Genomic DNA, 12,598 nt, shown 5'->3' with positions numbered 1-12,598 from the left:
CTTACAGTGTAGACCAGAAGAAAAAAACATGCCTAACTACACTACATTCTGGAAATTTAGTATATATCCTAATTCTATTATTTAAAAAAATAAAATAACCCCCTGACACACACTATTATGACATATCTTATGTAAAGATGTTTGTAATGTCAGTAATATAACCCCCCACACTGGTTTTGTGTTGAGAAAATACTAAAAATAGCGGAGGTTTTTTATAATCTCTCTCAGTTAGTTACATACTCAAAGGGAACAAAATACAGGCTGTCTAGTTTGCTATGTCAAGTGCAAACAGACTCAAATCAAAGGTACAAGGAACGGTACTGATGCTTTAATTGCTTTTCCAAGGTACAGAAGACCAAAAAGCCAAAGTTCTTAAATGGTCTCGGACTTTAGATCTAGTAAAGGCTGCTGACAATCTTTACATCTACATGACTGAAGCAATGAAAGTAAAATCAGATTCTGTACGCGCAGATTCTGAAGAGCAGAAAAAAAAAAATTACTACTCCAGAAGTTTTCTACCTGTATGGTAATTTTATTCAGCATTAATAGCTGAATAGTTTATTAATAGATTATTATTGGAGAGCTCAGATTATTTAAAAAAAGGTTAGCAAAGAAAACCTACACAGTATTTATACACAAGTGTATACTCATTATATGAGTTTACAATGGCAATCTTAGAAGTGCTAAAAACGCAATTGTTTTCACAATAGTTGCCATTAATGAGATAAATAATTTTCATTAGTGTCAAAGTATGGCCACTTTGCACGTAAGACCTAAAAACTGTAATGGTTCACAGCTAGATAACAGCATCAGCAATAACTTACTATAGATACACAGTACCAGCAGCGTTTTACACTAGAAGAACTTTGGTTGAAAAACTATAGTAAATACTTATGTACCTGTGAGCTTGAAAATCTTTGCCTTCTATGCAAATATTAATATCTGGACAACAGCACTTCTTGTAGAGCATCAGTAAGTCTTCTCCTAACACAGATGCAGCTTCTAGTTTGGAATTACCTGCAGATGGGGAGAAATAGCTATTTTCACTTTGTCCGGTGTAGTCCAGACTACTGACAGTACACAGACAACTTAAAATATTTGAAAAGAAGAACCTGACATAATGAAAATTTTTAATATTGCATATTCGAGCTAGAATTTTCCTTGAGAGGTTTTCCAGACCTTGCACTTTACTTCTCATTTTGGCTTGAGGTATCGGGAATTTGACCAATGCTTCATATATTTGATATCTATAGAAGTGCTACAGTTATTCTTTTGTAAGATTATGTAGCCAGTTCATTTTTTCTACAGAGATCTGGTACCTCTGCATTAAAGAAAAGTAGAGTCTGAAGAAGTTCAGGGTCATGTAGTGCTACAAGCTTCTGCCTGAACAGATTTGTTGCTTGATCCTATCTTACTGACACAGCTGTAGCAGCCAACACCTCTGGTGTAGATGCAGTTACACGTTTCCCTGTGTTACTTATTTCATTCACGGTTGTAGTAGGGAAGATTCTGAAAGGTTCCAAAATCCTCATAAAACAACAGTGGAACTAGTGTAATTTGCTAGAAAAGGAAAGGAATGGAGAGATTCTGCTCTGTGGAAGTCCCAGGTGGTGAGGACTCAAGTTTGCTGTGTTACAGAGAAAAGATGGGACAAAACGCTGATGAACATGCCTGACTCCCGGCTAGTCCTGTCAGATTTATTATGCTACACATTGGCTGGGAAGGGCTCCTGCCAAACTTCTGCAGCAATTCATTTTTTCAAAGTGTGAGAGAATGAGGTAGACCATAGCAAAGAATATCCATGTAAGCTGTGTTATAACAATAGCTTTAATCTTTGCCTGCATTTTTACATCTGTATAAGTCATTGGATAATTATTAAAAAAAACAACCAATAAACAAAAAATAACCAAAAGTATAATTCCAAACCTACCTGCAGTGGCTTTGTTGCTTTCTGCATCAATGACTACTTCTGGAATTTCCTCTTCAATACAAGATGAGCAAGCAACTTCTTTCTGCACAGCTCCAGTTGGAGTGTTCTGATCAACAGGTGTTCTTTTGCCATCTCCAAGACAATTTACGTTTTTTTGAGTGTTCTGAAGAGTAGCAATGTTGTTTTCTTGTATTAACTTGGGTTCCATTACTTTTTTCATCATAGCCAGCTCCTCAGCTTCTTTAAGATTTTTATCAGATGAATATACAAGCCTAGAAGATGACACTAAGTTTACTCCTGTAATTTGTAATTGATCAAAACAAATAAGAAAATCACATTTTGTCTAACAAAGTTCATGACCAGAAAACAAAAGCTGGACTGTATAGTGCTTAATAATAAAAAACCCCTTTTTAAAACTGTATCTCTGGAAAACTTATTTCTGCAATGCTTGAAAAAGCATAAGCAAGCACTACAAGTAAAATTAATATCAGGTTAAAAGGAACAAAGGTTTCTCTCCCTCACTTTGCTTTTTCAATTAAAGAAACTTTTGTCTGCTTTTTATAGCTCATCATCTATAATCATCTACTGACAAAAGCAGAAGCAAGCTGTATCAGTAATGACAGATGACTGATTTATAAATCTTAGTATAACCAAGAAAAGGCATTTAATTGTCCTTTAATATCATCAAATTTACAAATCCAAAAATATAAAAACCTTCTAACATCAAGGTTACACGTACAAAACCATAAGAATGGTAGAGATATAAATAAATGGTATTAGAGATACAAATTTTCATTTCAAAGGAAGTGCTTGAAAGCATGAAAATTTGCAGTTAAGATTACCCAAGACCTTTCACTTTGCCCATATAGTAATTCCAGCTTCCCACTTTCCCATCTGTTTCACCAGCTTATTTTTGGCTCAAGATCTGGAAAGGCTAACAAAGCCCGCAGTCTGTGACTGCAAAGATCTCGTATTTATAGAAAGATACTGCACTCCAGCAACTTAATGGAGCCTTAAAAAGTCAATGTGAACAGATAACATGCTTTATCAGTGGTTTCATACCATATAGATGAAGTTAGCAAAGTTTAACAGAAGAGCTACAGTTACTTTGGATTTAGCAGACATGTACTTGCAGATCTGCATTTAGTCACTCATTCCATAGCAAAGAGGCTTTATTGTTAATATTGGGAACATAGTAATTTGAGTATGCTATTTGAACACTGTCCTCTAAAGGGGCAGAGAAAACACACAAAGAAATCATCTTCTTTCTTAAGTCCTGTATTTAAAGGATTGAGTTAGGTAGATTTTTTTCTGTCTGTGCGATACAGGTTCTCATCAAGAAAGAATGACAAGAAACGAGCATGTAGGGAATGGGAATTTTAATATTTTATTAAATTTTTGAAAGCAAGGGCGAGGAAAATGTGTGACAGGAATAATAAAACTTCACATTGAAAGAGTAAGATTGGTGGACCCTCTTTACATGGGTTTTTAAGGTTGTTGTACCTGTATGTGCTTTCAGAACTCCTAACCTGTGAACTTGGCCTGACCATCTGTTGCTTTTCATATTTACAGTGCTTTCCAACCCAGCGTAACAATTGCATGAGGGAAAGACAAGTAATAACATGCCATATTACCAAGAACAGGACCACAGGTTGCTTGCTGGAGCAGGGAGACTTTGCCATTCTTTAGAAAATTCCAGACCAGGACTTCCACACGTTTTCCCCGTTCACTATGCTTCTCAGTACTTAACATCTGTGTTTTACAGCTCTACGGCAGTAGGACTCAAGAACAAAAATTCAGAGTAGAAACCCAATTAACCTGGAGATTTCAAAATTCCACAGAAGTATGCAGAAGTTTTGTCTTCAAGTTGCTTCTCCACGTTAGATCTTCCAAGAAATGTCACTTAAAGTCACATAGACAATGCCACTGCTGGACAAAATCCGATCATTCCCACTTTATCCCTGCATCTTCAGCAGATGCAAGCAAATACCACAATTACAGAAGTAAACTGGTAATACATACTGAATGTGAAAAACCTGCAGGAAGATCCCTAGTAAGGGTTTGTTGAAAGAAAATTGCCATTCATAACATGTTACATTAAATTTGCACCAGAACTTTACGTATTCACCTTTCTGTTGCTGCAGAGCTATTGCATATTCAACATGTAAAGACAGTACAAATTGACTTTGAGGGAGAAAGAAAATTAGCGGCAACAGATACACTGCTTTGCCATAAATTCATTATTTTAATATTCTTGCTTACTTTCTGCCCATAACTGAAAAACATATCCATAGGGAATCTGATAAGCTAGGCAACGAGGCAACAATCTCCTGGGAATCCTCAGGGTATTTTCAGATAATCTACATAAGAAACCTCAGGAATGCAATTCTATTATCACTAGGGCTGAAGTCAATAAAAATGGCACCCTTACCACAACTAGGAACTCTGTAAATAAAACAAGTAAAGTGGCATATTGTTAAACCAGAACTAAGTAACTGGTTTCTAGATCTGACAAAGTTATTCTGTTTGAAATAAGTTTTTTCCTGTAAGAATTCAAGGAACCTTGATTATTTCAGTTAATGTTTAAAATCCAGCCACAGTCTTGGATTTACTACTTCCAGAAACTCAGCAGAATATCTGTATATTAGAGTCCTGCTTAATACAGACTGTAAATTTACTGCTTTGAAAGACTCATGGAGGCATCCATTATTCTGTTTCACAGACCGCAATAATGTTTTTAGCGCATCTTTTAGAAATTTTCCTTTACCTCAGTTAAATCCCATTAGATGTTCTTCCCAGAATGGAATATTCTGCAGTTTTCTAAAATCTGTTATAGAAAACTTTGCTTGGCAACACCCTTTATTTTATAGGCTCATTTCTAAAGGCAGACTGAGGTTTTCTAGACTGTCTTCTACAGAGTATCAAATGGCACCTTCCTGCATAAATAAAAGCTAGGGAAATATTTCATCCGCAGCAAAATGCACAGCTCAGATCGTGGAGCTCAGATGTTTTAGTGATTATGTAAAACCATCTCTTTAAAAAACACAATTGCTGTAAGAAACCAGGACCCTTAATGCAGAATTATGATATGAATAGTTTTTACTGTTCCAAACCTCTCGAGTAGGCATCATTCAATGTGACAACTTAGTTTAGTAAGTTAAAGTGCAGAAGATTACAATTTAAAGTTACAAATTTCTTCTTTAAATCAGATAGAGGTATCATCAGGTCTTAGAGCTTGACCAGTTTTGAACCAAGTATTTACAAGAAAGCAGTTTTCATAGTCATCTGAAAAAATCTAAGAAGGCATAAACATGTTAGAGTTCTTCCAACATCCCTAATGACGATCAGGGAAGTACTAGTTTGTACTCACTGTGACCAAACAGCTTCCTAGAACATATAAGCACTATGGAGTTATTTTGTTTTTTATAACAACACATAGCCTACATAGATATCTCAAAATGCACTTTGAAGAAAAGCACGCACTTTGTGGGTAATTTGCAGAGTACTAAGAAAACGCTAAGTAGCCCAACCAAACTTACCTTTGTGCATCTAAAGATTTCATTCACAGTTTTGTTTATAAAGGTGTCCTGAAGTCATATGTCCTCTCATTCCAAATCACTTAGGCTAAACTATTTGGGAAGTTTCTCAGCCTTAGAGCTCTCTCTGAGGCCCACCTATTTCTATCAATTGTAGATGTATGACTCCACACAGTCTTGAAAAACCACACGTCTCATTAGAAGAACAATCATGCGATTCTGTTCTCGGAACAGCCACAAAGCCAATACTGACTAGAATCAGTAAGACATTTTTATACTCACTAAAAATATAAAAAACATTATCACAAAAAATTCTAAGATAATATTTGGGTCGAAAAAGAATTTTGAGTTACAATCCACTTCTTCGGTCCTTCAAGAGGTACATTTCCTTACTGTGGGCCACACCTACTGTCTGCGAGACTGACAAAAACCCAAACAGAAATGTTGTATGCCACTAATAACCGTGGAGACAACACAAATAAGAAGGGAAGTGAGAAAGGGCAGGTTTTATTTTAATGAAATACCACATTCGAAAGCATGATGAACCCATTTTTGTTGTAATTTCTGAGACCACCACAAGTCACTGGAGTTAACACCATCATCACCAAATTTTACTGAAAGCTGTTAGGACAGCCTCTCCTATTGTCCCTAAGTAGTTGTTAACCAAATAAATTAGGCATCCGCCTTTCAAACGCTCCCTACAGCAGCTTCCACTTGCTCAGAGAGTTCTTCACTAAGAGCCCATCTGGAGAAGAACAGTTACCTGCCATCTTCTCCTTGCCCACGTTCTCCTTAAAGTTATGCATACACGTACACACGTCATTGATGTCACTAGAGAAGTGCTTTTCAGTTCTTAGACACTCGCTGTTTACACAGACAGGATCTTGTACATGTTGTTGTGGATATGTTGTGTATATGCCCAGATTTGCAGAGCATTAGTAAAGAGATTACAAAGCAGGCCTGAACAAAAGCCATTAGTGCCAGGAGAGAGGATTTTTTTTTTTCTAGCTTGATGGTTTTTTTTTCTATCAGCTAGCAACACAGATGGGCTGTTAATGCCAAAGTCTATCAGAAAATCAGAAACTTCTCCATCATAAATACTATGGATAGCATGAAGCTGTCAGCACAATAGTCCAACACATATGAAAAGGGGAAATTCTGCTGTTTGACAGTGCATCAGTTTAATTGCCCTGAAAAAAAAGGTACTATGGTAACTTTAGAATAGAGGGACAAGTACAGATGCCCAAAACAGGATACTTACTTGGTAGTGTAGGGGATAATACAATTAATGAAAACAGACCAAAAAAAATTATGTTTTTCTGTTCTTTAGAAGTTGTACAGATGCTGTGTGTTGTTTTCAATAGGAACTTGGCATAGCACATACCAGAATTTCACGTATTAACTAGATTAGCACTGAAATATCTTCTGTACACGTGTAATACACCATATTATACACTTTTACTTAAACAAAGCTATGTGTTATCACAATTAAATGCCAAAATAAAAACAAGATCTATTCACTTTTGTTAATAAAAATAACACTGAGAACATAGGAAGTCTCTGAACCACTTCCTACCCACGATTTTAATGCACTGATGTCTTTAGCAAACCCAACTGCAGCAAATACTCTCATGCACTGCGTTTAATCTTGGTGGACTTGGAAAAATATTTCAGCAATACACCTATAGCAGTGAATCTTTGTTACTGCACGTTAGGCGTGTCATACGCACAACTTCAACCTACCTTAAGTGATTAAGATTCTTCTATTTCCCTTTAGATTTGCTAAAAGAACCGTCTGCTTGATTTTTGCAGCTAAGATGGTTATTTTACCTTAATTGGTTTCTTGAGACAAGTACTTCAGTAAATTTCTTCTTATGAGATGCAACATCAACTGCTTCGCTGTCTCACACAGATGCCGATTAAATTTTCTGACTTCTTGTGAAAGCTAAGCATTTCAGCAGCAGAAGAATCTAGCCCTTAAGCAATCACAGTCCCAGTGAAAGGTTTCTACCCATTTCTCACATAAATTGAATTCTTTTTTTTCTTGAGGCATAAATCCATGGCATTAAGATACTGTTTTCCAAAGCAAGATGTTAATATCACACACATATCGAATATACTGCGACTTGACAGTTTAGCTTCTCAACTTCCTCTGAGAAATTGAGATTAGATATAAGCATGGATCAAAAAAAAAAATCCAGTAAGAAAAAAGACAAACTCATTGTTTCTATGTATGTGGAAAGGAGATAAGGTCGCCATTGTTTGGCATGTGTTTAAAGCCTGTTTTCATCAAAAGAAACAAGTCATCATGATGAAGGCTTTCTTCCCCCAACAGGATATAGCATAAAAATCTAAACTACAAGCTGCATGTAGTATCTTACTTATTTCCCTCCCTCCCACCTTCCTTGCTTAGCAAAGTCTAATTATTCTCATTGACTAGCTTAGCTCATATTTATAACCACAACAAACTCAGACCAGAGAATATGGCTGTATGAACGAAAGCCATTAAGTTAGAAAAGCTTAGCTATTTAGAGGAGCAAATTCCTTAATCCCTTAACTTGGAAAATAAACACTTTGGTTCACAATAATTTGTTCTCAACTTTCTCAGTTTTCACTGTTCACTGGAGATAAGCCTTTACAGAGCATTTTAACTTCCACAATTCAGGATCTATCGTTTCACAAAGTTCAAGACAGTCACATCAAATTTCCCATGTTGCCCATATTTATAGGGTGGGGTTTGTTAATTCCATTTTTTTGGGGAGGGATGATTTTTTTCAGCTGTATTGCTGATTGCCTTCTGTCTTAATGCAAGGGAAAGAATAGTTGTTGAGCCATAAAATGCACCCGCAAGTGCCACAGAAAGCCCTTTTTGCAGTTAGCTTGTTTTCAAGTTACATGAATCAGTCACTCGGAGAAGATACTCCTTGCATGGTAGGTACACCACATCAGCAGGCACGAGTGATAAGAGAATAAAAGGGAAGAATCGTATCAGAGTAAACTGTATAACTCACAAAATTTCAAGAACATGGGAGGCATGCTATTCTTCTGAAATAGAGTGGTCTGCAATCATAACCCACTAGAGGGGAATGCAGAAGCCTAGATATTGAGGGTAAGATTGCCGAGGCATAAGCGTGAAGGAATGCAGTGTACATGAGCAGAAGTCACGTTTGTTTCCTCCAGAATAGCCAGTATCCAATGGGGACTATGACAATCTAGCAATCAGTAAGAATAATCTCATGCACAAGTCGTTTAAAGAAATGTTTCCCTTTTTCACTACTTTGTAATCCAATGCTATAGAACTGTAACTGGGGATTGTATTTAAAGAACAAATATTCATAAACAAGGTGTGTTGTATTTGGTGCAACTGCTTTATGAAAACCTCACATGCAAGGAAGGTCGGACAAGCTGAAAATAGAGCTAAGCCATCACCTTCTATAGTGTCAGTCTGATGGCACTTTTTTTTCCCCCTGCACACAGGAAAAATTCTGAGAGACATGAGCAACAATGAGATTGCAAGAGGTGTGACTAAGTGACAGATGAAACTGGAACAATGCTATAGGGTATCTGTTGTATTAATAGCAGTTGCTACAGCCCATAATTCATTCTACAAAGGAAAGCTGTGCATAGAGTCTACAGAAAGCAAGATGACAGTAACTTCTGTCTAGGAGTTTACCTTCAAGAATGTTTTTGTCTGCACTTAAGCGAGATGTAGCATCCTTCTACTGCCTGATACAGAACTATACAAACATAACATGGTCAAAGCCTTGGCTGGTCTACTTTGAATTTACTGCTGGTGCTGCAGATTAACCCCTGTGGCAGTAAGTGTCACAATGACAATTGTATTCCTTTGATCCGTATGTATTGCTTTTTAACTGGATCTGTCACTAGGTCCTTCTCTGTCCTTCCTTAAATCAGATCCCTGTAATACAAACACCAGGAGACAATGAGTATAATAACTAGATTTATTTCTAAAGCTGTATTTTTCCAACTGAAAAGGTAAAAGCAGTTTGCCTCTCAAAAGGCAAGATATTAATGATCTAATAATCTGTGACAGACTATTGTCCTTTAGGGATGCTAAGTTGCTCGCTTCTTGAGGCAGACTGCAGAACCCTGCTTGAGCAGTCATCTCCTGCCATCGACATACTTGCAATTGTTGACCCTTTTCTAGTTGTGTTATAAAGAGTGACAGAAGGCTATTGGAGGGCAGAGTCAATATTACATGAGCTTCATTGGGCAAAAACGTAGGGCGAATAGTGTCTACAGTATGGATGCTGCACTTCCTGGTGACCAACAGTTTCTCGCTGGTGTCCTCAGACAGTGCAAGTCTAGGGAGGGAGACAAAGCAGTGCTCAGTTACTCATCTATTTCATGCTGAGGCTATGGAAAAGGATCAGCATGAAGTTCACCATGTCCTCCATCCTGCTCAAAAACGCTCAGAAGTTTGGCAAGAGGAGCTGCACAGCCTTCAGCAACAAGTGACACGTAGCCTACATCTCTCCTGATTAAAAGAAACAGAGGCCCAGAGGAAGTACGTCTCACTGAGATGCATGCCAGATACAGCTTGTGAGAAAAAAAAAAAATCCCAAAATCCCCAAGGGAAGATGATATTTACTTGGGAAGCTAAAAGAAAAGCTGAATATAAACAGGAAAAGGAATGAGATTTTGTTATAGCTTTGATGAACTCTTCAATACTATACTAGTATTCCACTTCTATCCTACAGGGATACAGTAGACAGGTACGGAAAACCTAGAACTTTTGTAGAAGACCACAACTTTCTCTCAGAAGCTCAACTGCAGCTACAGGTCTTTGTTACAACTCAGCATGGCGATTCACGTGCTCCATGAACTAGGCTAGCTTTCAGTCAACCTCAAGCTGTAGTTTAAGGCACTGTTTTGGATTTGTGAGGATCTAATTCATTTGCATCTTAACAGTAAGAAACCACTTAGATTCAACAGCCACAGATATTAGCAGGAATCATCAGTCCAACAATGAAATTAGGCTCTTTTCAACCAAAGCTGCTTCCTTTCCTGGGTCCAAAGCAGTTCCCTGTGGTCAAACTCCAGTGCATTCTGTGACACGCATTTTCACAGAATGTGCTAGCTTAGAGGATTCAAAAGCTGAAGTATCAAACAGCACTGAAGACTAAGTTAAGAAAAACCAACCATCTTGCAAAATGCACTTCATACGTAGCTTAGAATATATGGGGAGGTTCATTTGAAGAATCTAAACTCACATTGAAAAGGTAAAAGGTTTGTAATTAGATGAGCTGTTTTGAGTTTAAAGGTGTTTTTCAATACCATGCTTTTTGGAGAACATGCAGGACTCTAGGGATCGTTACTTGCCTTCCAGCTAACACAGACAAAATTGAAAGCAAGTATCAATGAACTGTAGGCATATTAAGTGCTTACATTAGGAAAACAAAGGAATGATATAAAAGTATATAAATAATTAATTATTCCTGATCATTATTTCCCAATTTCCAAATTAAAGTAACTTGGAATTTTTAAAATTTGCGCTATCATGCTTCTGCGTGAAAATCTTCCGTACCACCACTTACATGAATGTGAAGCAAATTAATGAAATCGAAGTAATAATGGAGTTAAAAAAAATACGAGACAAAAACCATGCTGTTTTGTTTCTTATCACTTGTTTTGCTAATGCCAGACTTTAACAGTAACCTAACAAATGCCAGTTTATCAGCCAGTTCCACTACAATGATTCTGTGTTTCAGATATTACTCTCAGTTCAAAAAGTTTTCTTTCATGCTTATTATAACTATAGTGCCCTGAATACCTATTTTTAGCCATCTGCTGCCTTATTTACAAATTTAAGGAGAGAATGAGTGAAACCAATAGGGAAAGGTCAGCCTAGGTTATATTTTAGGCACTAAACTTTAAAGCTGCAAGACCTTCCCCTTCTTCTTGCCAACACTCTCAAGACCCTGCAAGTGCGTACATTTTCTAGGCACATCCTGAATTCATCTGAAATCCCAGAGTCCCTCCCGCTCTGCTCCTGTGCATGCCCCAAAGTGCCCATCGGCTCTAACATCAACCCTGTTTTATAGAAGGTAGGTGGCACCACCACAGCTTTGCTAGAGAAAAGCAAGCGCTGCCCAGTTCTTTGAAAGAAGGATTAGAGGCACTTACAGGCAAGGAGGATTGCAAGGTCTGGTGGCGGCACCAGCCAGCACCCCTGCTGCACTCACCGAAGGTTTGGAGCAGGACGAGCCAGATGTTGGATACGTGCTAATAGCTGGCAATGGGAAAACACACTGGCCCTCGCACCAGGCCCCGGGGAGCAGCCAGCCCACACGCTGCACCGATGGTGCAGCACGCCTCGCTCTGGGATCCCAGTTCGGTGGGAAAGCTGTGCTTTGGTTGGCCTAGGCCACGGATCATTAGGACTTCAGTGATGACCACACAGTTTCTAACTCGATGCATCCTAATCTAACTTGATGAAGTCCTCCTAGGTTTCCAAATCCATAACTTTTTTTTTTTAACATGACACTACAGTGCTTTTTCTTTGTTGTTTTTCATGAGGTAATCTTGCTAACAACGGTATTAGTAGGCACAGACAATTTTAAAGGATACATTCAGGATTTCTGCTGCTTTTTCTCTTGTTCTATTACAAAGCCTTTACACGCCACACAAAAACACGCTACGGTGGAGAGTATACCCACGCGCCGTCAGCAGAGGGACGGAGGCAGAAGAAGGTAAGTAAGTTACAGGAAAGTCCTCTGCAAACACTGCAGGAAGGCTGTGAAGACACCGCTTTGAATGGGAAAGCTTTAAAACAGGTGTTAACGCTGGGGAAAAAAGAAGAGGAAGGACACAGGAGAGGTAGCGCTGCGGCTGCCCACCAGCCCGAGGGGCGCGGCTGGTGCCCGCCGCTCCGTCGCCCCCGCCCGCCGCGGCCGCGCACTCACCGCAGGAAGCGCCGGAACTCCGCGGGCCCCACGCCGTCCAGCCGCAGCACCTCGCGGGGCGGCCGCCCCCCGCCCAGCCCGGCGAAGAGCCGCGGCGCCCGCGCCAGCAGCACCGCCCGGTGCGCCCGCAGCGCCGCGTCGCCCACACGGATGGTCACGTCGGAGCGCGTCCCCTCCGCCAGCAGCCTGCGGGAGCGCACCGTTAC

The 12,598-nt window shown here is 38.9% G+C and overlaps 1 protein-coding gene across 1 annotated transcript in view; it reads right to left on the bottom strand.

Moving 5' to 3' along the window:
- The window catches only part of BTBD8 (BTB domain containing 8), a 36,782-nt gene extending 24,337 nt beyond the window's left edge, over positions 1–12,445 (bottom strand). Inside the window, exons 1-3 of the mRNA XM_076337716.1 lie at positions 12,393–12,445; positions 1,931–2,202; positions 900–1,017 (exon numbers count right to left, since the gene is read on the bottom strand). Coding sequence (XP_076193831.1) covers positions 900–1,017; positions 1,931–2,153 — 341 coding nt within the window. The 5' untranslated portion in view covers positions 2,154–2,202; positions 12,393–12,445. The remainder of the gene's footprint in view (positions 1–899; positions 1,018–1,930; positions 2,203–12,392) is intronic.
- Positions 12,446–12,598: the final 153 nt, after the last annotated feature.

The sequence above is a fragment of the Aptenodytes patagonicus genome, chromosome 5 (assembly GCF_965638725.1).
Source record: "Aptenodytes patagonicus chromosome 5, bAptPat1.pri.cur, whole genome shotgun sequence".
In the NCBI taxonomy this organism is placed as follows: domain Eukaryota; kingdom Metazoa; phylum Chordata; class Aves; order Sphenisciformes; family Spheniscidae; genus Aptenodytes; species Aptenodytes patagonicus.
Note: the sequence above shows the minus strand (reverse complement) of the source record. Positions and strands in the feature narration are given on the sequence as shown.